This window comes from Panicum virgatum, chromosome 9N (assembly GCF_016808335.1).
Source record: "Panicum virgatum strain AP13 chromosome 9N, P.virgatum_v5, whole genome shotgun sequence".
Taxonomy (NCBI): domain Eukaryota; kingdom Viridiplantae; phylum Streptophyta; class Magnoliopsida; order Poales; family Poaceae; genus Panicum; species Panicum virgatum.
In genome coordinates, this window is record NC_053153.1 from 14,827,163 (window position 1) to 14,851,725 (window position 24,563).

At 46.2% G+C, this 24,563-nt stretch overlaps 3 protein-coding genes, 1 non-coding gene and 1 pseudogene across 7 annotated transcripts; 2 read left to right on the top strand and 3 right to left on the bottom strand.

The window, feature by feature from the left end:
- Window positions 1-697: 697 nt before the first annotated feature.
- LOC120691315 lies at window positions 698-6,586 on the top strand (annotated as a pseudogene). The gene is made up of 3 exons (XR_005682177.1): window positions 698-981; window positions 4,430-5,637; window positions 6,093-6,586. The product of XR_005682177.1 is annotated as a protein PNS1-like (transcript).
- Window positions 6,587-7,016: 430 nt separating this feature from the next.
- Window positions 7,017-7,089, bottom strand: TRNAE-CUC. The gene has a single exon. It is a non-coding gene; the product is annotated as a tRNA-Glu (tRNA).
- Window positions 7,090-7,810: 721 nt separating this feature from the next.
- Window positions 7,811-14,120, top strand: LOC120690454 (rhomboid-like protein 15). 3 transcript variants are annotated; one of them, XM_039973100.1, is made up of 13 exons: window positions 7,811-8,095; window positions 8,585-8,750; window positions 9,180-9,483; window positions 10,179-10,211; window positions 10,297-10,388; window positions 10,484-10,557; window positions 10,661-10,755; window positions 10,828-10,900; window positions 11,642-11,739; window positions 12,921-12,972; window positions 13,065-13,118; window positions 13,618-13,692; window positions 13,780-14,100. In XM_039973100.1, exons 1-13 carry the CDS (start codon window positions 8,072-8,074, stop codon window positions 13,783-13,785), a joined length of 1,146 nt encoding a protein of 381 aa, XP_039829034.1. In that variant the 5' UTR covers window positions 7,811-8,071; the 3' UTR covers window positions 13,786-14,100. The 3 variants fall into 3 exon arrangements, with proteins under 3 accessions (XP_039829034.1, XP_039829035.1, XP_039829033.1); XM_039973099.1 differs by having other exon boundaries at window positions 7,814-8,095; window positions 11,642-11,784; window positions 13,780-14,120; XM_039973101.1 differs by lacking the exon at window positions 9,180-9,483 and having other exon boundaries at window positions 11,642-11,784; window positions 13,780-14,120.
- A 1,761-nt stretch (window positions 14,121-15,881) lies between these two features.
- Window positions 15,882-17,072, bottom strand: LOC120688748 (putative cyclin-dependent kinase F-2). Its single transcript, XM_039971125.1, has one exon. The coding sequence runs from the start codon at window positions 17,070-17,072 to the stop codon at window positions 16,020-16,022; it is 1,053 nt and encodes a 350-aa protein (XP_039827059.1). The 3' UTR covers window positions 15,882-16,019.
- A 1,824-nt stretch (window positions 17,073-18,896) lies between these two features.
- On the bottom strand, window positions 18,897-23,807 carry LOC120692417 (glutamyl-tRNA(Gln) amidotransferase subunit C, chloroplastic/mitochondrial-like). Its single transcript, XM_039975701.1, has 5 exons — window positions 23,518-23,807; window positions 23,362-23,402; window positions 20,090-20,145; window positions 19,276-19,330; window positions 18,897-19,183 (listed from the first exon to the last, which is right to left on the bottom strand). Exons 1-5 carry the CDS (start codon window positions 23,734-23,736, stop codon window positions 19,108-19,110), a joined length of 447 nt encoding a protein of 148 aa, XP_039831635.1. The 5' UTR covers window positions 23,737-23,807; the 3' UTR covers window positions 18,897-19,107.
- Between the last annotated feature and the right edge of the window lie 756 nt (window positions 23,808-24,563).

The window sequence follows — 24,563 nt, forward strand, 5'->3', positions numbered from 1 at the left end:
TAAAAATTACGCCATATCTCTTGCTGATCCCTTCAAGAATTTTTTTTTGGCTAAGTCGCTTGAAAATTGAAATGGTTGGATATAGGTCACCGGCTGGCCACCCCATGAGTTCTTGCCTTCAAGATTTGGTCTTGCTTTGAAGGATCTATGCTGAAGATATTTTCTTCAAGAAGTTAGACTATATTATCCTTTATAAGTAGAGATGCTCCGTGACATAGGAAATGATACCAAGAGATACTGCAATCGTTACTAACTTATGATTTATATATAAAATTATAAAAAGGTTGTAGCTGCATCTGCCGAGGGAAAAAAAACTACTCCATCGCCTAACAAAGAATTCATTTCCGTGTGGAAAAGAGATTTCCCATTTCTAACCCACGGCAGAGAGTCGTATATGGAGTCGTACACTTGGAAGCCCAGCGCGCTGACGTGTAACCGGTGCAACGGCCTCAACCAAGACGCAGGCCCACGAACTCACGAACTCCGCGGCTCCTGCCCCGTCACCGTTACAGCCACCCCCACCACCGTACCAAAGGTACGCTCACCTCCACAGCCGTTCGCCGGCCACCTGCGTGGCTGCGTGGCGCGTGCGACTGCGCGAGAGGCTGCGACCTCGAAGCAGCCCTACCGGGCGGTGTCGGCACCCCACCCACGAACCCCACTTCGTCCTCCTCCCGGTCCCGGCGACCCGGCCCAAGCTATATCCGTCGGACAGAGACGAAGCAGAGCAGGCGAAGCAAGCGGAAAGCCACGACCGCCGCGAAAGCGAAAGGCAGATGAGGCGGAGGAGATGAGACGAGACCACTAGAATAAAGCAAAGCCACGGGAGTCTAGAGAGAGACCGCACACAGAGAGAGGGCGCGTGCGTGGGGGAAGCGGATGGCGAGGCACGGCGGCGAGATCACGGCGGCTTTCCCAGGCGGCGGCGGCATTGCCCAGGCGTCTACGGGCGCGACGACGCCGGCGGCGAGCCCATACCAGGTGAGTAGGTGACGGACGCTCGCCCTCCCCAATCCTCCCCTTCTCTTGTCCCTCCGCCTGAGTGGGTGGCGTGCGCGCTCTTGTGATTTTCTGTTTCCGAACTGACGACGAAATTGAAGCTGGAACTGACGCGCTGAAGTCGAAATTGACGCGGTGAAGTAGCCCGTGTTTGGGAGTGCGACGATGCGTGTCGGTGGGCATTGGTTTGCTTTGCCTGGACCACGGAGACGGTTTGCACGTGTTTAGAATTTTGATGAATCGAATCGAACCATCTGCTAAGATTAGTTTTCAGTTTTCACAGTTTGTACGGAAATGCAGGGACCGTGAGCAATTTGGCTTCCTTCCGAGAAATTGAACCCACCAGTTGCCGATGGTATAGGGGTTGCGGTTGCTTAATGATCAATGATTGTTGTTCGCAGTAGCCAGTAATACAAAGGTACAGTAGGTAATTCAGTGCTTGTAGTTCAGTTATGGGAACATAGGAACCTTCCAGGCAGTTAAAATAAGCAAAAGTTATAGATCACTTGAGTGATTCTCTTGGCTTTGTCACTCGAATGGGTGGCCGTCTTATTTTTGATCTGACTGATTTCTGTTCCGTCCGTCCGCTTCTTTTTTTTTTTGCGCTGGTTTGTGAGACCCAGTTGCAGCCTCTTCTTTTTGTATTTTGGGGAACCGCGCCTATATTTCTTTCTAGGTCTCTCTCCCCGCTACCCTTTCTTATCCATTTCACCCGCCCCTTTTTCCCCCTTCCGCATTTGCTCTCGCCGTTGAGCAGCGACACGCTCTCTCGCCGTTGAGCGGCGACGCGCTAGGGATTTCTGGTGAGTTTGATTCAGTCCTTTCCATTCGTTCTCTCCAGATCTCGTCGACTTTGTTGTTTGTCCTGTTTGTTGCGTTCAATCCCTTTAGTTTGTTCCTTTTAATTTGTCTGTTGTGCTGTGTATTTTCCTCGGGTAGAAATGTTTCGTGGTGAGTTGTGCTCTTCCCGTTCATCTAGGTTTAGGGTTTTCGATCCACTCAATTGCTCCTCTCTAGATATCGTCCTGTTTGTTGGCTCCACTTCCTCTGCCTTTTTTTGGTGGTTGACGATTTCCGCAGAAATGTTCGATGGAGCGCTCGATTTGCTCCTCTCTAGGTCTCGTCCTGCTAGCTCTCGTCCTTTGTTTGTTGATTCAATTTCATCTTTTTTGGGTTTGTAATTTGCTTGAATATTTGATTATGTAAATTTTCTTTTTTGCATTTGTTGGGTTACTTAGGCAGCCCCAGAAAAATTCTGAAATTTTGAATTCCATAGAATAACTTTGAAATATTTTGAATTCTGAAATATTTGGCATTTGATGGGTTTATCACTATCCCTAAATTTTAATGACAGTTCATTTCATTATAAATTATAGCGCGTATAGCACTGTCATTTATGTTGATTTTGGGTGTAATTTCTTTGAATCTTTTTAATTTGAATTCCAAATAATTTGTAATATATTTTAAAATTTTAGGCATTTGATGGGTTTATCTCTATCACCAAATTTTTATGAAATTCTGGAATTTTGGAATCCATAGAAATGTTTGTAATATGCAATTTCTTTCAATGACAGTTCATTTCTTTATAAATTACAGTGCGTATAGCAATGTCATTTATGTTGATTTTGGGTGTAAATTCTTTGAAAAGTTTGATTTTTTTTGGCATTTGATGGGTTTCTCACTGTCCCCAAAATTTTTTGAAATTTTGGAATCCATAGAAATATTTTGATTTTGTTAATTTGTCTTTTCCATTTCTCTTTGTCCTTTTGTTTTGGTTTATATGTTTTTTTAGTACTCTTTTTTTGTGGTTTTTTTTTTGTGGTCGTTGATGTCTGATCCGATGGTTATTAATTTCAGGTGAGGAAACCTTTTGTCTCACTCGATTTTTTTGGTTCACTTGTTTTGGGTGAAACAAAGAACAAAATTACTTGAGTGTTGGAACCGGTCAAATCACTTGAGTTAGGTATAGACGGACCCTTAAAATACGGCTGCCATGCTACATGCCATTTTAAGTTTGTTTTTGTCATTGAGGACCGTGCAGTCATGAAGGACATACTATGATAATCTGGTGCTTGTAGTGCAATTCTGAAAGCATGGGAGGCCTCGAGGCAACTTAAATCAATCTCCATGAAAAATCTGTTGTAGTGCTGCAGTAATTTATTTTTACCACATCGAAAAATCTCATGTTGATGATGGTTGTTATTATCCTTATGTTCTTCAACCTGTTGAAGTCTTGTTACTGGTCAATCTTCCTTCGTCACTATGTCCAAATTATTGTGGGTGTATGGGTTGTTACTTTGTTAGAATTGCTTGTGGCCATAAGATGCATTGGCTAGTTCGGGCTAATCTACCTTCAAATTGCAGCCTAAATGACTAAACTGTATGTAGAAAATGCAGGTGCTAGGGGCCTTGCTTATTTAGAGGTCGCTACTAGTTGATCAGCAGGTTGTTTGTTTCAGGATGGGTCATGTTGTGTTCTGAGTGACAGGTGCGATTGCACTTGTGTTCTAGTCTAGTTTTTGTGAGGGTGCTTTGGGTCATTGGGTGTGTTGGACCTTTGTGTTTCTTCTTCTTAATGCAATCGAGAAAAAAAAAACACTTGTGGCAGCTACGGTGAAGTAAAGATAGCATCTCAGCAGTTTAGATTTTGGTTCTCGTGTAATTGTGTTGAGTCTGGAAGGAATTAAGCAATTTGTGCTTAATTGATTATGCTTCTCTAATATTGTTTTATTATATTCTGAGGGAAACTATCTTCATCTAGAAAAATTCTGAGGGAAAATCTTTTGTGAGTACGGTTACAATTGACATCACATTGATGGAATGGATGTGTTTTCCCTTGACAAAGATGTTGTGTTCTTGTGCTAGTCTATTCATGGGTGCGATGCTGGTAAACCAATCACAATTTTTTCTTTTAAGCGAAATTAGTTAATCTGCTGTCATCAAATACACAATAAAACTAATTCTGACTCACCTCGATGTGCTTATTTATATTAAGCCGATATGATTTACTGAATTATCTTATGCCCTGCATTAGTTAGCATTAAACATCTGTGACATAATTTTTTTCCATTTTTCAAAAATGTGCAATGCATACTTGAATCCTTTACCTTGTGGATATTGACAAATGACAAGGCATTGCTTGAGGCATGAATTTTCTGCTTCATAGTTCACACCCAATAATTTAAACTTGATCATGGCTTTAAGGAAATCAAAAGATAATAACAGAACTCTTATATGAATGGAATTGAACATAAAGTAACAACTGATGATCAGATAAGAGTTTGCTTAGTTGTTTGAAGGACGCACAGACTCTGCTAAGCTTGTAAAAAAATTGAAAGAGCACATTTTCTGTTGATGAATTATTGAATTTTGTTCTTTAGGTTCGAATTGAGTTCACTTTTTCTAACATTTCCAAATAATACTTACTCAGGTGGCTGAAATTGAAGAGCAAATTTATTCCCCATTTGGCAACATTGAGGTCCCAGATAGTCGTGGTTGCTGCAGCGGTTTCACAGGCAGTGTGATAAAAGTGTTGTTCATCCTACATCTACTTGCATTCGTTGCCCTACAGTCTTCCTAGGCGTCCAGGCCTCTTCCCACCAGAACCCTGCCTACAAGCCCTTCTACAACTTCATCCCTCTGGTATCCTCTGTCATAGTATCCACAATTGCTGCCTGCTTCTGGGTTATCCTTGCTGTCACAAACCCTCCAAAAGCCATCAAGACCTCTCTCTGGACTGCCCCTGTTTTTGCAGTCGCTTGCGATGTAGTCATACTCCTAGTTGCTAATGGTACTGCACTTGGTATTGGAGCACTTGTAGTTGCATTCGCCATTGCAGCAGGATTGTACAGTTGTTGGGCCACTGGTCCACGTCTTCGGCATGCTTCTGAGCTGCTTTCCGCTTCTGTCATTGGAGCACACTTGCCGCCTACTACTTCTTGCCTTGTTATCTTTGTCCTTCTTGCAACGTTTGGATATATGACCTTCTGGACAGTTGCCATCAGCTCCATTGCCGCTGCAGAAGGGCACTTCATGAACTACCAGATGGCTTATGTGGCAGCACTTCTGGTGAGCATGGCATGGACCATGCAGATATTGCGCTACATTGTCTATGTAGCAGTGGCAAAACTAGCTCATGGACAGCTCGTCTATGGGATCCGCATGCCAGGTGGTGCTGTGGAAGTATTCTGTGGCACGATATTCGGACCAGTCTTTGGGGACATATGCATGGGTGCAATGGCTGTCCCGGTGAACTCAGCTGTGCGGGGATTGGCTCGAGCAATGAAAACAGCAACCGGGGGCAATGACGAGTTCATTTTCTCAGGACAGGGCTGCTGCTTTGCTGTATCAGAAAAAATGCTGGGACGTGCTAACCGCTGGGGCTTTGTGCATGTGGGGACGTGGGGGAAGGCATTCTGTGTGGCTTCCCGGGATGTCTGGTCTCTTTTTGTTCTCCGCGGGATAGCAAATCTTGTCGATTCAGACCTCACTGGTTCTTTCTGCTTCCTTTCTTCCGTGACAACAGGCGCATTGGCCTCACTGATTGCTGGCTCATGGGCACTAGCCGGCATGTATAAAGATCAGAAGAAGTTAGCTTTGCCCGTAACCATCTATGCATTCCTAATCGGTTATTACATGGTATTGCACCCAACTCACTCCTTTTTTCTGTGTTTATCTGCACTATTGAAACCTGATTGAATTGGCTATGATCTTTGTCTGGAAAGCAGCATATATCTGCTGATTTCAACATTTTGTATGCCACACCAAAAACTAGGAAGATACCACCCAAAGGCTTGCAGATTATAATTGGTCTGAGAAAAATATAAATTAGTCACCAGCAACCTCCCAGAAATTTTGAGTTTTTATCGCTTATGTTGTCTTAGTTGAATGTAATGCACCTAGCTCTCCACCTTATTGTTGTAGACTTTTCTACTATGTGGGATTCAGTGTTACATGAAAATGAGATACCATTATCTTCCAACAGATACTGTTTTTCCCCCACTTGATTTCAGAGAATTAGGCAGTGTGGATGTTGCTTGCTGTTTGTATATCTTTTGTTTCTGATTTTCTTCTTCTTTGTGTTGTTGTGGCAGTGCCGGATGATGATTGCGTGGCCACAGGCGTGTGTAGCAGCTTACCATGTCGCGTATGCAGAGAACCCACAGAACCCTCAGCTGGGCACGCTGATACCAGAGCATCTGCACGAGCTCCAAGCACTAGCTGCAGACCGTGATCGTCCTAAAGCTGTCGATTCTTCTGATGACATTGATGATTCATAGATTCTCCCATTCTTTCAGACTTTCAGTCAACTTATTTCCTGATCCCTGGAGCTTAGAGTCGCAGACACCACCTAGGCAGCAGATAGTTGCTGATTGTTCAGGGCAGCTGCAGATGGTAGTCTAGTGTGTGCTTGACATAGGATTTCTTATCATACCTATTTCTGTAGATATTACTGGGCAAGTGGATATAACTGAAAAAAGTGGTTAGATGATCTGAGACACTAGCACAGTAGCACATAGATGTATATACAGAGTTTAGTACAGTGAACAGACATGCAGAATGGAATACATTGTTTTATTTACTATTTCTTCCGGAGGTGTGTTGTTGGCTTGTTGCCCCCGCACCTGCCACTGAGCGCCGCACCTGCTGTGACTGTTAACTGTAAAGCTCTTTGATCTCACTAGATGACGCTGGCCCTTCACCTGGCAACTGAGATGCATTTTCGCCGTTTGCGTAATGATCAACCTTTTTCTTTTCCAAATCAAATTGGGTCCCATTGTCCCAATCAACATCGTCGGGGGCACTTTAGATTAGTGAGCAAGCTTAAACGGCTTCATCCTTAACCTTTTTCTTTTTTAGAAACATTTTATCCATAACTGGGGAAAAGGAAACTAACCTTGATGCATTGGCTGGTTGAGACGTGCTGAGAGCCTGAAACTGAACCAATGGACAGGCACGGGCGCACGGCCCTTCAAGAATCAAGATCCCAGATTATATTAACAAAAAACAATTAAAATTTCCGTTGCCGGGACTCGAACCCGGGTCTCTCGGGTGAGAGCCGAGTATCCTGACCAGCTAGACTACAACGGATTTGTTAGTTGCTTCAACATTAATTATTAAAGTATCTTTACCACAAGTGAAATGTAAGGTGCCAGGAAAACTGTCCATGGATTGGGATCACCACAAGTATTGTATAGCAACTATTTTAATTGGAAAGAAGTTTGTCATCATCACTATATACATTTTTATTCTTTCTTATAAGTTGCACGAAGAATGACCAAGTCAAGAAGACTAAGCCTGGACCTGGTATTGTGTTAGTGGAGAGAGACAATTCGTTCATTAGTATTTCCTCTCATCTCTTGACATGATTCACGAACCATCATAACATGAACCATCGTAACATGAGTAACCTCTATTTCTCCTACTCCTATAGCTTGATCATACCTTTGTGCAGGGAAAGTGACGGGAGGAAGTGCTCCAGTCTATAACAACGCTTGTACATCATTTTCCCATTTGAGAATATTTGCTCCAAGAACAAGCCCATCTAATGTGAAAATGGTAGTGTGGTGCGTATTAATTCATTGTCACTTTTTTTTTGCGAGAAAAAGAGACTTTCCACTAATGCAATTCATGGTCACTCGACGCAGTTTGATGCGGCTGAGCCAAACCCACACAATGACACAAGTGCACAACCATCGGAAAAAGGCGATCCCGACGAGGCCACGACACTTTGCTCGTACGACAGGTCCACCGTGTGGGCCCGGATAGAACCTTCTATCATGACATGATCACCGGAGGCTGACAGTTTTGGCCCACCGTTGATCCTCCGCCCTGCGTTTCACGGCGTGACCCCCGGAAGCTTCGACATTTCCGCTCCGGCCGTAGCTCGGAAAGCAAGCACCGGCTCACTTGATTTGCTCGGGGCTCCAAAACCCTCGAGATCTCTCGGCGGGTGCCTGGTGGTGGCGTCCTCCTCGGCTCCTTCCCCTTCGCGCGAGGGCCCCCCCGCCTCCGAAGCTTCGATCTCGACTCCCCGCCGGCGAGCACTGCAGCGACCAGCGGCGGGTCCGAGATGCGCCCCAACATCATCACCGAGGTGCGGTTTCGATTCTCGGTTTCGGTTGTCGCGCGATTGTTTTTCCGGAGTCCTATTTGGATCTGAGGCACATTAGCGTCAAGTCGCTGCGGAAATGGGTCTCAAACCCTCTCGTGAGCGAGGAGAGGTCCCGTGGAGGGGCTCGGTTAAGGATGGGGAATGGGAAATTGGTCAATTGGCAGGAATCGAGTCGGTTGGCGGGGGGATTGGGTGTGATTTTCAGGAGGCGGTGTCATGGTAGGGTTTGTGAGGGGGCTGGCCGTGTGAATTGAGCCAGGCCTGTTTCGGAACTCATTTCTGCTGCTAGACTCCTACTGCTGGGTTTGTGGTTGTCATCGATGGGTATTAGGCCCGCGCCAAATTGTTTGGGCTGAACACTTGAAACGGGGTTTAGCGTGGTGTATTGAGGTAGAGGAGAGCCGGAAATGTGGCTAATTCTGATAAACTTTCTTATACTTCTGAGTTATGACGTGTTTTCCATGGCTGCAGGCTGGGATTCCAACTAGGTTGAATCAGTGGTGGAGCAGCATTCCGTTCATTACTTCTGGTGTTGTCTTGATATGTGGAGTAATTTATCTGCTGTGCTTGTTGGTTGGCTATGACTCCTATGACACGATATGCTTCTTGCCTTCTGCAGTAGCATCACATTTTCAAGGTCTGTCACATTCTCACACATCCCTTGGCAACTTAAACACGTTTTTTCAATTTAGCGTCAGTGGACCTTTTGAGGCCTTACCTTCATAAAGCTTAAACACTTGTTCTGTGGCAAATTTCAATTGTGTAAATCACAGTTTTGTTTGTGCATATGACATGGTTGCAGTCGGTTATTTGCCATCAGCTAATGTGACATCCTAAAAAATGACAATAAGTCTTGCTAATATAATATCTTCACCGCTCTAATATTCTGACTGAAGTAGCTGAGACTGTTTATATGTTTTTGAGCGAACCATTTGATGTACACATGCATTAGCTATAATTTCTTCCTACCCGTGCAGACTGTGCCAGATTTTTTCTATTTTCTTTGGCATATCTAATTGTCTGCCCCTGCCCCCTGCCCCCTGACATAGTTCACCATTTTCTTCAGTTTACAGGTTCTACACATCTGTTCTTTTTCATGGTTCTTTGCTTCATGTGCTATTCAACATGCTTGCATTGGTACCCTTGGGCACGGAGTTGGAAAGAATTATGGGATCAGTCCGTCTCTTATTCTTGATGTTCCTTCTTGCATCAACAAATGCAATTCTCCATCTCACAATTGCTTTCTTGGTTGCTTACAATCCTTTGTACCCTGCCCTGTATCTTGTGAATGAATGCTCCATTGGCTTTTCTGGAGTTATATTCGCAATGATTGTCATTGAAACAAGTCTGAGTGGTGTGCAATCGCGAAGGTGCGTTTGCTTCTATGGTGATCACATTTGATGACCTATATGAGTCTTTAGTACATATGAACATCTCATAGGATTTTAATATAAGAATTTATGTAAAAGTAAAGTTTGTGTACTCAAATTGCTTAGGAATATGAGTATATGAATCCATTGATTGTAAATTGTTTCAACATTTGGAATTTGTTACCATACTGCATGGTTACACATTCTACTAGTTTTGTACACATTTCAAATATTATTTAGCAGTTCTTTTATTTATTACAAGAAATTACAGAAATAGGAATCTCGCTCTAATATAAGGGGACACGTCTATGTGCATATTGCATGATTATTCATTCGACTAGTTATTCAGGAAGTTTTCTATCAAACCTGGTATCCATCCATGCTGGTCCCATGATATGAGTTTAAAACTATAAGTTTGCACTCGATATCTTGCCCAACGACAATTCCCAAAAGTCCTTTTTAGTTCTTGTTATTTGCTACCTTGTATGCCCTTTGATATATTGGCAGGACCCAAGAGCGCCATCAATTTCTATCTGGAAGAGTCAAAAAATTTATAGATTTTAGAAATATGTGCCTTTGTACTTCAAAGCCCATATAATTTCTATTTACTGTCTATCCTTCTAAAAGAAATTAGTTGTGTTTCTGTTTATGATATTATAGTCGCATATAGACTGACATTCTTTCTCACTTTCCAGTGTCTTCGGTCTCTTCAATGTTCCTGCGAAATGGTACCCATTCTTAGCTTGTGTTGACTTTATTCACTTCCAGTTTACTAGATGGTATTGAAAATCCATATACTGTGTACAATGTCAGGTATGCATGGATTTTACTGGTACTTTTTCAGTTTCTTGCAAGCAATGTTTCATTGCTGGGGCACCTGTGCGGCATCTTGTCGGGATTTGCATGTTTGTCTCTTATTTCCTTCTTATCTGTTGAGTCTTCATGAGCCAGATTATGTTTCCTTTAATCATATTTGCTAAGCTTCTCTATTTCCCACCAGACACTTATGGGCTTTTCAACTACTTGCTTCCTGGACCATCATTTTATTCTAAAATTGAGGGCTTGTCAGCACTAGTAAGTTTTGACTAAATGATTTAAATATACTGGTCATATAGTCCATCTTCTGTAGGAGATATTTCTTGTATCTGTATTGACTGTTTGATATATTGAATGCCAGTCTGTTTGTGTGAGGCGGCCTGGTTTTATTCTATGTACTGGAGGGACTACATATGGCCAGCTTCCTACATACTCTAACACGTCTGCCGCACCAAGGTATTGTTCTACATTGATTTCTTTTGATTCTATATTCACAGAAGTAACATGCTATTCTTTTTTGATGTACAGTGCTCTCATAAATGGAAATTTCTTGAGAAATATATCTTCATGGATGCCAAACAGGCAGACACCCACTGTTCAGGTAAATTAAAGAACAACAATGCCATGTACTATACTCATCTTTGCAAGTATAATTTTCTGTTGTTAGCGTTCATTCTCTGCTAGGGTTTAAGCAACCGATGCAGCAGTTTACTGGAAAGCTTTTGAGGCTTTTCAACTATCTGTTTTTTTGGGGGTTCACCTATTCTGTGGTGATGTAAGTATCTAGCCATTGTTGTATGGTTGTGGTTGCTAGACTTGATTTTCAGTATATTGAGGAATCATGAGACATAGCTAACTGATCCAAGGAAATTTTCCTGGAAGCTTCTATGAGGAAGCTGGGTCAAAACTGAACCCTTCCATGGAAGAATACAACATAGTAGCAAGTATTTTGCTTTGAGTTTTGTGCAACTGATTGTCCAAGTGATAATGCACTATCTAAATAAAACCAAAAGTTCTCCTTACCAGTACATTCATTCTTAAAGGACTGTACAAAAAAATATTTTTAACCAAAAGTAGTTACACCTCAAACCTTCAACTTACTTGATTTGTTGTTATGGTGGTTAAGATTAATACCACTTGATACATAATCATCCTCAGCTCACAATCTTGTTATCTTTGTTGATCAATGTTCAATACATTACACAGATCCATACACTTTCTAAAATATGGGTTACCTTAGTTCTTTACTGTGCCTACACCAACTTGCTTGTAGCTTAAAGGCTTTCTTGTTGTTAGTTAGTTCTTTACAGTATATAAGGCTTTGCTGAATTTTCTCCTGCAGGAAGGAGAAGACCCCAGGTTTCCAGGGAGAGCACGAACACTTGGTTCTGCAGGTGCTGAACCCGCTGCAAGGGAGGCAAGTGCGAATTTGCATGCGAGGTTGTTGGATAACACAACTCCAAGTGAACCCCTAACGAATTCACAGTAATGCATTTTCAACTTGCTATTTCTTTTATGCATTACACATCCAGTGTTTCCATGTATGCATTGACATCAGAATCTCAGATGAACCGAAGGCAACGTGGAATGAGTAAAATGATCACTTCTAAATTATTTTTTTTCAGATAAATAATTGTCTTAGTAAGATACTGCCATAGGCCCATAGTACTCAGGTCTCATTTTTCTATTCAAAATCAGACACTTATAGTATAGTTCTCAACCACTAATTAGCTCAAAACTGTTTCTTAGTAGCTTCTGTCTTTTGTTCTTTCTATTTACACTGTGTAAACTTCCTAACTCCTATAGTATGTCAAACCTCCCCACAAAAAGTATGTCATAGCCAGCCATTTTTAAATAATTTATATTAGTAATAAGAATTAGTAAGTTTCTGTTTGACAATTTTTGTGGAAAAACTGTTCTGTAAAGACTATGATCTTAACTAAAACTCTGTGCCCATTGGTACGAGGGATCCTAGTAAACTTTTTGTGGTTGCAGGATCTTACTCCAGTTAAGTTAGACTAACTCAACTGTTTCTAAATAACAGTATATGGTATAAAGAGAAAAAGAAGCGGAGAAGTTTATTTAGAATCACGTTTACAGCCTTGATATTTATTTGGTTTTCTTCCTAATACCCAGTGAACTTTGTACCAATTGCATTATGCATTTTGAACAAATAACACCAAAGAAAAATAAAAAATGCATGTTTTTCTTGAGTCCAACTGTGGAAATGGATCATGTTGCTGAAAAGAGAGAAGTTTTATTTTCTGGTTACTGCTGGTAACCTGAATGTTTGGCTGGTGCTGGGTGTGATGCAAAATGGGCAGTGAAAATTGAATTTCGAATTTAAGATTAGTACATAAATGTTTGCATATGAGAAAATTGTAAATGCACCCATGCCCTGTTGATAAGATGAGCAATCTTTGTACTGATGGGTCAGGGGTTTGAATATTCAAAAAGCTCTTTTCACCTTTTCTTTTATTCTTTGCCAAAATACAAAGTTTTGTTCATAGTGTTTCGTTTTGTTGCTATCCACACATCCATGAATCAGTAATTATTTCTCTTTCCTCTAATATGAGGCCCATCCTTATAGATCTGTGTTCTCTTACCTTTCATGTCAACAGGCATACAGTTGCAAACACAGTCAGAGCTGATGCAACGGTAACAGCAGATCAGGTTGCATGTTCTGTACTATTTATTGCTTTCTCATTGGTTGTTCAATTGGTCTAGTAATGAGTGCTAATCGCTTAACTGAATACTTACTGCAGGTTGATACATTTGATGAAGAACTTAAGAAACTGGTTGGGATGGGTTTTGAGAAGGTATTTCAAGCCTTGTCCTTTTCAATTGCTATACTGCACTTGTACAGTTCCCAGTTAGCATATCAGGCGGGTTTATTGTTTTGTCATGTCCTGGCTGTATCTGATCATTTTATATTAAGATCCAGCACAAAGTGGTTAAGCAAACAAATGGTCTGTTTTCCGTATTGGTTGTGCGTGTTTACCTGTGTAGCATGTTTTTTTTTTTTTGAGGATTCAAGCAAATGCATTGACATCCATCTTAGATTGTAGAAATGGTCTGTTTTCCGGTTGTGCGTGTTTACCTGTTTAGCATGTATTTTTTGGACGATTCAAGCAAGTGCATTGACAGCCATCTTAGATTGTAGAAATGAACTAATGTCAAGACAGCTTACAAGATGTTAATCACATGTTTTTTAAGAGCCCACAACCGCTTCAGCAATCCATTCATGTCTGTATTTTTGTTGTCTCTGCATGCATGGATGTCAAGCTTCTTCCTGGTGAACTGACTACCTTTCTGCAGACTCAGGCTGAAGTTGCACTTGCTGCAGCTGATGGAGATCCAAACGTTGCCATTGAAATTCTGATGAGTCAGCAGGTTTGTATATTCATGTTTGCTAATACTACCTAATAAGTTACTGTCATTAATTCGTTTTTCTTTTGATTCCTATGGTTTTAAATCCAGGGCTGAAGTTTAATCGTACACTACAAATTCAAGGGAAGCACGGATGTCGAGCCAATTTTTTTCTTCTTATGAAAGTTCGAAAGTTAGCTTTGATTAGAATCTAGGAATGGAGCATGGGGTGACTGGATTGTGCTTTGGTGGTTGCTGAAAAGGATGCCCGCAATCATGGGCAGCAGCCTAGTTGTATTTCTCAGGGCTGTCTCCAGAATATATGTAAAGTAGAAATCAACGCTGGAGGATTGGTCGAACTTTGACATACTATCTGGACAATGCTGCATTGAATCCTAAAACACCTAGTGGTTAATGACAATTGGACCTCAAGTCTGGCCAACTTCTTAAAAGAGAAACTGCAGGCCAGTCCGGTTGCTGCACCTTAATAGCCACCCTTCCCTCGCTGAGCGGTAACGTCGTGCCATTCTTCCATCGGTCGGCAGGCCTGGCCTGAGCCGGACAAGCATCATGCAACATACTAAACTACTAAAGCAGTTCCCCAGTTCCACGTCTGTTGAAACAAACGTGTGGCCTGGCGTGAACTCGACAGTTTGCTTGGTTATTCATCACCTACGATAGGTTAACAGGACAAAAGCAGCAAGATACTAAGCTTCTTCTCCTTCACTTTCGACCGACTCTACAGAACAGATCAAAGTAACGAGTAACCACACAGGTCTGGGACCCATCACCAAAAACCACAACATCACTGAGCTACTTTCTACATTAGCGCTCTTTCTTCCTCCGTCTGCATAACATGCCATAGCTGCGCACCACTTTGCACTTCAAAGGCACATGTCCATTGTCACTAAGGACAGCGCAGGTCCGCATCAATCCCATGGCCAATCAATTCACTTTCAGTGGCAAACTATTGTTTGAAACCCTACATATGAAGTATTTAAGACAGCTCAGCTCCTGATTATTGATTCATCGCAGTGCTCACAGCATTATCAGATTGTGCATAGGTCCGCCAGGTTCAGTATTTCACCATTCCAAATTCTAGTATGTAATGTAACAAACGCCTTGTATAAAGAACTTATAAGATACCTCCATTCTCTTAGGCAACCGATGTATACATGTCAAATTAAAGTACATGAGCGTGTCCCCCATGAACTTATTTCTTCAACAAATGATCCGTGTACATATATTTTGAAAAAATAATAAAAAGACTACAAAATCTCAGCTCTTGATTATTGCTACAATGTAGGGCTCACATTATCAGATTATGCATAGTTCCGCTGGATTATAGGTATATAGGTATTGCTATCATCAACTTCATCATGAATATAGGTATGTATAGGATATTTTGACATCAACATTTTCATAGTAATTTCACATGCACACGAGGATGAAAAGAAATACACCCGGACAGCCGATACTTAAGCTGTCGGCTCTTAGCGGCCGACAGGATACAATACTTTCAATTTTCTTTTTCTGGTATTTATTTTTACAATTTTCTACCTAAATAATATTATTTCTAAAAATCCAAGTTTCAGACTCCTGCTGAAAGTAGACCAGACAACAATACACGTACCAGCACCTGAAACTTTAACACCTGCCTTTGAGTTCAAAGAATGTTCACATGTGGGACTCCCACCATCTTGCTTTCTGTTGCATGGTGATCATGTGTGCCGTTCGACTCAAGTATTGATGTTAGCGTGAGTTAAACATATTCAGACTCCATGCTCGCATGTACTACAACTACTACCTAGTACCCCCTCTGTTCTTTTTTATATGACACCGTTGATTTTTTTCTTCAACTTTGACCAACATTATTTAATTAATCAATTAGTTAAATGAAGTGAAATGAGTACCTTTACGTCTATTATCAAGAGTCTCTTGAATCTAACTTGAAGATTTGGCTATTTGCATAAATATTTGTAGAAAAGACGAATAGTCAAATGAAGAAAAAAAAGTCAATGGTGTCATATATTTAAGAACAGAGGGAGTAGTTTTTTTCGTGCTGATGCTGTCATGCCAAAATCCAGATACACTACCCAGGGCTCAGTCAGCGTGAGATGATTAAGGCAAGATCAGTCAAATTCATTCCAAAATACACAGCATAAAAGGATTCAATTCAAATAATTCAATTTACACCACAATATTGACAACACTTTAGCAGCCATCACAATGCAAGTAATTTTACATCCACATTTACATAGCATTGATTGACAACATTATCGACATTACAATCTCTGCTCCGAAAGAATCAACTAACTTTACATCATACGACGATCAAAGGGAGTCTCAGCTCAGGCCACGCACACAGCATGCAGCCTCCGTCTCTTGGGAATCTGCGGTGCCAATTCCTCCTTTGGCAGCTCCAACGCGTCGATCTTGGCGAACCACGGATGCCTGAGCGCCGCGGCCGCCGTGAGGCGCTTCTCCGGGTTGCACGTGAGGAGGCCGCTCAGGACCTCGAATCCTTCCTTGGACAGCTTCGTCTCCGGGAAGAGCTCGCGCAGGTAGTTGTCCCGATGCATGTCCAACTCCGGCATCCACACCGTGGCGAACGTCGTGGACGAGAACCCTTGCCACGTGCTGTCGTCAGGCACGCCGAGCACGTCGAAGATGGCGCAGAGCTGCCCGTGGTCGTAGAATCCCTGGAACAGAGGCCTCCCGTTGTTGATGAGCTCCGCCATGACGCAGCCGAGGGACCAGAGGTCGACGCGCTCGTCGTAGTCGGGCTTCTCCAGCAGCATCTCCGGCGCCATGTACCAGAGCGTGCCAGCCGCCTCGTACGGCGGCCGCTCGTCCGTGGACATGGCGAGCCCGAAGTCGCAGAGCTTGACGACGCTGTGACCGTCGCCGACGAGTATGTTCTGGGGCTTGATGTCGCGGTGCACGATGTGGCCGTCGTGCATCTTCTTGGCGGCCGTGAGCAGCTGCCACATGGCGGCGCGCACCGTGGCTTCGGGCAGCGGCGGGCTCCCAGGGGCGCGCTGGCGGAGGAGGTCGTGGAGGCTGGGGCCCACGCACTCCATGACGAGGCGGAGGTCCAAGGTGGCCGGGGAGCGGACGACGCCGTGGAAGCCGACGACGAACGGGTTGGCGCCGCCGCCTGAGGCCTCCTCGAGGAAGCGCGCCTCCCGCAGCAGCGCCGCGTGCCCGCCGTGGTCCTCGGCGACGCGCTTGATGGCGACGATCCGGCCGGTGGCGTGGTGGCGCGCCTTGACGACCGCGCCGAAGGCCCCCTCGCCGAGGCGGCTGATCTCCTCGTACTGCTCCGAGCTGCTGACGGCGATGCGCCTCCTCTTGAGGCCGGCCGGTCTCGCCGCGGCAGCGGGCTCTACGCAGGCGGCCATCGCGAGCGGGAGAAGGCACAAGACGGCGGATTGCCTGCCCTAGGCAGGGGACGGCTGCGCGAGGCGGGGGAGAGGCGGCCGGCGATGCGAGGAATGCGCGCGGGTCGAGTACTCGAGTGGCGGAGGCAAGGGGAGTATTTATTATCGGAGTGAGTCCGACACTCCGACTGCGAGTTGAAATCAATCCGACTTCCGACATCAACACAAGTTGAAGATTCAGTTTGCAGCCGGATGCGACCTGGGCGCCTGGGGATGTTGTGCGTGCGCGTAACGCATCTGTCTCGGCGCGCGTGGTCTGAGAAACCAGCAGTGGCACGCCCGGAACAAGTTGAAGATTCAGTTTGCAGATCGCTCTTCCTCAAGGCCACAGTGATCCAAACAAGGCCCTAAGCCCATGTTTAGCATAATTAGAAACATCTAGGCGCGCGTCTCAGGGCAAAACCATAGGAGGTGGATTCGTTAGATAGATGCATCTTGTGCCAGAGCACGCAACACGGAATCGCCAGATTCCAGGCTTTAGAAACAAGGCTGTCCGTTCCAGGCGACGCCGCGCCGATCGGTTTACCTTACGCGGTGGCCAGGCCCGCACTCGATGCCGTCGACGGCGACGAAGCGGCTGCCGGAGCTTATGGAGATGCAGTCGTCGCCCGTGCCGATCCTGGAGCCGGCGACCCGCACGTTCTGGCTCTGGCCGATGTGGATGCCGTCCGTGTTTGGGCTGCTCCCCGGCGCGGTGACGGTGAGCCCCCACACGTTGACGCCGCTGCTCTCGAGGATGGCGACGTGCATCTGCGGGCTGTCCTTGCTGCTGATCTGACTCACCTCCAGGTTGCTGCACCTCACCAGCTTCAGCGCCTGATGCAGAGACATACACATCCCGGAATGCAAGTCTCAACGAGAGAGTTTCTCTTTTTTTTAAAAAAAAAATGCATGATGTCGCATACTGATGTAGACCAATTTTTTACTAATGCACATCCCATTTACTAATGCATATATAAGAACACAAATGATATACAATTTTTTGTGTCATATTTGCAGTGAAAATGAATTGCAAATTGAAGTACATACTGCTCATTTTTTGGCATTGGCTTTATCTTTTCTTTCTTTATGTAACCAATTTTTAGAGCATTTAATTAACAAAATTAACCAACTAATTAAAGTAAACAAATAGAACAAAATTAAGTAATGAGCAAAGGGCAATTAAGCAATTGGCAGCTACATCCTACATGCCATGGCCCATTAGTGTAAACAGGGATGCTGGCTGCATAAGTGTACTAGTGTAAACACTTAGCCCAAATAAAATAATGAATGATTTTCTTAGCCCAACAGTGGCATCTTCCTCCTGCGGATCAAGTCCCTCCTCGCAGGCTGTTGGGCATGGGCGACCGGCGATTAGCAGGGGCCAGGGGTATTCAGACGTGAATCAAGGTATAGAAAGCACCATAACTCGTCCTCCGATCCACCCATGGATCTGAGCTTCCAGACGTTGCTCCAACTACCCAGCTCGCCATGGAGATGAGTGATGTGGGGCTCCCTGTTCAGCCGGTAGCTGGGGTAGCTGCCCCAACCCTGCTGGGGGGAGCTCCGCCTCTGACCCTAACCATAGGGCCTCCGGGCTCTGATATAGCTTTTATTACCTTGACAGATGACACCATCTTTCACAATTTTATATAAAGCATAATAATCTCCAAGGAATTGAAAGATTAGGATAAGTAGGGGCTGCAAGACTGCCGTCATCTATACTTGTCAGAAAGTATAAAGCAACTGTTTTTTAAGAAGCAACTGTTTTTTTTAAGAAGCAACTGTCTTTTAGGGTACCCGCAAAAAAAAACTGTCTTTTAGGGTAACTTCTGAAGCAGATGTCCCAAGGACTACAATCACAAAGTTACCAAATTGAAATGCCACGAGATCAACTCAGCTTGCTGATTGCTCTGTTCAATCTTTTGCAGCTTTCATCGTTTTGTTAAACCATGCTTTGTTATACAAATGGCTCAGCATTTTAACATTCTAACAGTGTTAATATACAGCCTACAATTCATTCTTTGTTCAGCACTCTTGGGACTTTGATATATGGATCATCAAAACTTGGAACAGCCTCAACTATGGCATCTCTGCAATGATTAAAAAAAAAGACACTCAGCCTTCTGCTGCAAAGCATGGCAAGGCTTCAAGGAAAATCATGGAAGAGTCCTTGCCTTCTCACCTGTTAACAAATGTTTCAGGCTTATCTTCCCTCAAAGAACTACCAGCCGTTGTGCCTGTGTATGAGATAGCGGGAACATGAGAAAGGGTAACACACTGCGGCAAACATACAGAACAGAACTAAGGCAATAAAATTAATTAAGGAATCAATAACAGAACTAACAGGCAACAAACATTACCATGGAATCAATACATCTGTTTTCTCAGAATTTAGATAGTAACAGAATATCTTGCTCAGTTACACATTGTATCTCAGACCTGATTGTTAAGTTAACCAATTACATTATGCCCTTTTCCTGTGGTTCTTCCATTTCACATATGATGTGAATAGCGGTATTACAGATCATAGCATCCACAAGATAAGATCCACAAACATATGTACACAGCAACTGTTATTAGTGAATAATGTATTTATTTGCTAAGTGACCACTATTGTGTAGTGAATAATTTATTTTTTTGCTAAGTGACCACTATGGTGTAGTGAATAATGTATTTATTTGCTAAGTGACCACTGCGGTGTATTTATTCTAATATACTTATATTAAACATGGATAACATGTTGTGATATAGACTATTGCAGAAAACAGCACCAAAGAAAAGAGCAAAGAGAATGGCGAGTGCTAGCTAAATCCCAGAAGCCAACCGTGTAGACAGCTAAATGGGATTGCACCACCTACTTACCAAATCATATCCTAATGAGAAGTGAAGCCCTAATATCGTATTCATTGAAATGGGACAAGCTTTCCATATTCTATCAAAACGAAGATACGCTACTAAGCAATAACCAATTACCAAAATGTCAACAAGATGCATACCAGCTCTAAGTGAAGGCTCAATGGACTCAAGATCAACTACCCGAAGCTGCCCAAACCTGTAAAAGGAAAAACAATGAGCACCCAGTTCCAAATAACCAGTCAAGTTTGATTTCCTCACAGCAAATATAACAGACATTAAAACCGAATACCCCCAATGTTGAGCTCTATTTTCTCAAACAAACATAAAAAGGCTGGCCATATGCCATGTCATAAACATAAAACGTAACAAGGACCTTCCATTTTGTGATCAAGAACAACTCAATGGCACAGAACCACAATACGAGCCTAATGTATCAACTATTTTTTAAGGGCATTGTCCTCCCACTACACCACAACAGCAAGAATCATTGTCTCTCACATTTTAAAAAAAAAACTCGGCCGGGTGGGGAAAGACCGCCCCACCGGTATTAGCTTAAGAAGAAGCCTCGGCTTCCCCGACCGAGAAAATCCCCGAACCCTGGCCCCGCCCTGACACTGGGAGACGTAACCCCTGGGAACTACCTGCCTGGGCCATGTAAGGGTCCTCAGGCCGACCTGGGTCGTCTCACAACCAGTGCTTTGGCACACGGGGCCAGCGAGGGGATTTTTTTACCCTCAGCCTGAAATTCGCTCCCACGGGGAGTCGAACTCAGGACCTGAGGGGTGCCGCCGGAGTGACTAACCAACTGGGCTAGCATCCTTTGGCATTGTCTCTCACATTTTTATCCCTACAAATTGCAAACGTCCAATCTGATCAAGTCATATCCCCAAGTGGCTATGTTGGAAATGCTAAACTTCCAAACGGCAAATCAGCAACAGCACAATGCATCAGGTGTAATCTATCCCTTCCAGACCATTACCCATTTGATAAACTAATCATAGCACAATGTTTGTTTCCTGGTGTTCTTCCCTACACAGCATACTGCATACTGGCTCTTCAGATGTTTGTTATTCCTTGGGTGAGCCAGTGATGACTTGTACCATAACATTTCACAGCAACTATTGTTCATCTTCAAAAGGGCTTAGGCGAGCAGAACAAGTGTGGTAATTTGAACAGTGAGAGTGAGGTCTACTGGTGTCTAATCTACACTGCCTCCCTGAATTCCAACTCCAATTTGGAAGCACTAAAAACTGACACTTATTGTTCACACACAAACACGGGAGAAGATGTATTTGAAAAAAAATGAGTAAAATGCACCGGGAGTCCTTAAACTAGTCGACCTGTTCTGTTTAGATCCATGAACTTCGAAAATACATTTTTAGGTCCACGATCTATTCAAGTCTGTCACTTGAGGTCCAAAACGCCTCTGACCAGCATTAACTGCCTACGTGGACTGCCACGTCCGATCCAACATGGCTGTTGGCCACCACGCTGGCTCCGCTGGCTCGCCCCCTTTTCCCTGGCGGCCCCTTCTTCGCTGGCGGCAGCAGCGGGCGGGCGGCGCGACGAGCGGCCGGCGCGGCACTGCGGGCGACCAGGGCGGGGGCAGCTGGCGCGGAGGCGGAGGCGGAGGCGGAGGAGCCACACGGTGCGGCACGGCGCGGAGGCTGCGGAGAAGGGGCGGCCGGCAGAGCGCGCGACAACGGTGGAGGGCTCGAGCTCAGCCGCTCCCTCTCCTCAGTGCGCTTGCGAGCTGCGGCGGCCTCCGTCCTCCTCCCTTCTCCGGCGCGCCCTCCTCCAACCACGCGCACCACTGGGCCGTGCCGCCATCCCCTATTCCCTCCGCCGCGTGCGCCACGGGCCTACGCCGCCCGCATCGTCGGGGCCGTGGGCGAGCTCCAGCCCCGGCGTGGGCAGTGAGCGGCTCGGCGCAAACCCGAGCTGCTCGCAGAGCTCTGGCGGCACCGGGCGGAGCTTCCTCCCCCTTTTCCGTCTCCCTCGTGCGCGGCAGTGGCGTCGCGCCGAGCGGCGGCGGCGACCTGCTATGCACAGGGCCATGGTGGCGAGCTGCTGTGCGCGGTGGCCATGGCGGCGACGGCCTGATCCATGCAGGGCCATGGCGGTGGTGGCCGGTTCCGCGTGGGGCCACCAGCACGAGCGTGGCGTACGCGAGCGCGCCGCCGGTGCTCGCGGCGTGTAGTGGTATGGCGCTCCTACACGATCTCCTTCCACTTGCGCAAGACTAGGACGAGCTAGAGCTCGAGCAGAGCTCTGCAGCGGCGGCGCCGACAGCCATGGTGGACAAGCCCGCGAGGGCACGTGGCCTAGCGGCTATGGCCTCAAATTGACCACGCAAATGGCACGGACATGCTCAGAGGCTAACCCCAAAGCAGCACAGCATGACAGCAAGGCCCCAAACCGACTGGAGCACGGTCGACAACGACGGAGATGGCGGCCGAAAGCTGAACGTCGATGAGCTTCATGTTCCGGCCATCCTGCTGCACAAATCGACCAACGGTCAAGCCAGAGAGCACTACAGCATCAAGGCGAGCATGAGACAAAATCAAGGAGGAAGAGAACGCGGCCGGAGAAAGCTGGCCACGGCAAGGCGGTCTGAGGCGGTGCGCCGGCCGGCCGCGAGGAAGAATGGGGCGGGTGAGCGGCTCCGGTACTACGGGGCGCAATTGAGCGGTGCAAGAGGTGCACAAGGATGAGGCGAACACATTGATACAGCCAATTTGGATGGAGGGTGAACGGAGTGGCTGGATTATGCCGGCGCAGTGGAGCTGTGCGGCGGTGGCAGAGAGAGGGAAATTGGGCAGGATAGCCGGCGGCAGGGTTAAAAACAGCATGGGCGAGCTGCGAGCGCGCGCGATGGAGCTAGGCTCGGCCGCCGGTGCGCGCGGGGGAGCTCCGGCCGGCCGCCGAGGGCTCGGGCTCAGGCGAGCTCTGCCTGGCGGCCGCGAGCGTGCGTGCCGAGGAGCTCCGCCACGTCCGCCGTGGGCGCGGGCAAGCTCCGCCCAGCCGGTGCGAGCGCGCTCCGGGGGAGCTCCCCGCCATGTGGCTCCTCCGCTTCCGCGCCGGCTGCCCCTGCCCTGGCCGCCCGCAGCGCCACCTGCCCGCCGCCGCAGCGCCGGCCGCCCACTCCGCCTCGCGCGGACCCAGCCGGCGAGTCGGAGCATGAAGGGGAGAAGGGGGCGAGCCAGCGGAGCCAGCGTGGCGGCCAACGGCCACATTGGATCGGACGTGGTAGTCCACGTAGGCAGTCAGCGCTGGTCAGAGGGCGTTTTGGACCTCAAGTGACACACTTGAATAAACCATGGACCTAAAAATACATTTTCGAAATTCATGGATCTAAACAGAATAAGTCGACTAGTTTAAGCACCCCAGTGCATTTTACTAAAAAAAATACCAATCGATTAACTGCCGAATCTTAGGCTCGAACTCCTCGGCCTGTCGAGCGGGCACGGAGAACACAAGCAAGCAATAAGTATTATCAGTCCCTTACATGCAGAGGAGCGACAGATGCTTCGCATAGAGACAAACACAACGCAGCAGGCTGACTGACCTCCTGCGGGGAGAGCGAGATGCGCGCTGCCTTGGCGAGGCGGGGCAGGTCCGGCGGCTCCAGCGACCCCGCCGCCCCCGCCGCCGCAGCAGGCGCCGTTACATGGGTGGCAGAGGAGAGGGGACGCAGCCAGTGGGACCTAGCCGAAGGGATCCTTGCCCGTGGCGGCTGCGTCGCGAGGCGGAGCCTGGGGATGGTGGAGGCGGCGGCGGAGAGCATGGCCGGTGTTGCTCGCTGCTCGCCTCCGGTCCGGCTAGAGAGATTGGCTTTTGGTCGTGGACACCGATAATAGGGGAGGAAGAGCGACGACGACGAGTGGCCATCTTCCCGGCCCGGCCCAATCAATGCAGGCACGGCCGAGAGCCCGGCCTGGCTCGTCAGTTTGGGCTCAGATTTCCTGGGCCAACTATCGTAGTGAGAGATAAGGTTTAGCCCACTATCCTAGTGAGAAGTCGGAAAAAAAAAGACTATCCTAGTGAGAGATGACTGGCGTTTTGAGACTTTTTTTTTTCGTTTGAGAGCCGGTTTGGCAGGGCTCTGGCTCCTCCAAAAACAGCTCCGGTTCTGACTCTTCAGATGGAGCGGCTTCTCTGGTGGAGCTGGAGCCGTTTTAGAAAATATTTGACAAAATAGCTTCACTTATTAGATTGATGTGTAAGCCGTGTGAAACCACGATTTTATGGCTTCACCTTACCTGTGTAAGCCGCCGATGGCTTCAGGACCGGCTTCACACGTGAGGCCGGTTACTAAACTACCGTTTGGGAGGGCTTCGCCTGGAGCCGCTCGTGGAGCCGCTCCCGAAGCCCTCCCAAACGGGCCTGAGAGAGTGCGCCAGGTTGGTGGTAACTTTTACCTCGATTCAGTGCTGCCCTATGACCTAGTAGTATAAAGTGTTTTCTGCCGGGGCCAACTCTACACCTGCCGCACTACACTAACCAGGTTCCGTGGCCTAATGAACGGCGAGCAAGACGTCTCATGGAGTTCCAATCCTCCAACTCATCTGGTTTCCATAGCATTAAATATAGTGTCACATAAGCAAAAAGCTG

What these genes read in the sequence shown, in the direction of transcription:
- LOC120690454 (XM_039973099.1), top strand. Translation starts at nt 8,072, where the DNA reads ATGCGCCCCAACATCATCACCGAG. An exon ending in AGTGGTGTGCAATCGCGAAG is followed by an intron (nt 9,484 to 10,178) that starts GTGCGTTTGCTT and finishes CTCACTTTCCAG; the next exon opens with TGTCTTCGGTCTCTTCAATG. An exon ending in TTCAATGTTCCTGCGAAATG is followed by an intron (nt 10,212 to 10,296) that starts GTACCCATTCTT and finishes GTACAATGTCAG; the next exon opens with GTATGCATGGATTTTACTGG.
- LOC120688748 (XM_039971125.1), bottom strand. Translation starts at nt 17,072, where the DNA reads ATGGCCGCCTGCGTAGAGCCCGCTGCCGCGGCGAGACCGGCCGGCCTC.
- LOC120692417 (XM_039975701.1), bottom strand. Translation starts at nt 23,736, where the DNA reads ATGCTCTCCGCCGCCGCCTCCACCATCCCCAGGCTCCGCCTCGCGACG. An exon ending in TCTCGCTCTCCCCGCAGGAG is followed by an intron (nt 23,403 to 23,517) that starts GTCAGTCAGCCT and finishes CCCGCTCGACAG; the next exon opens with GCCGAGGAGTTCGAGCCTAA. An exon ending in TGAGCCTTCACTTAGAGCTG is followed by an intron (nt 19,331 to 20,089) that starts GTATGCATCTTG and finishes TCTCATACACAG; the next exon opens with GCACAACGGCTGGTAGTTCT.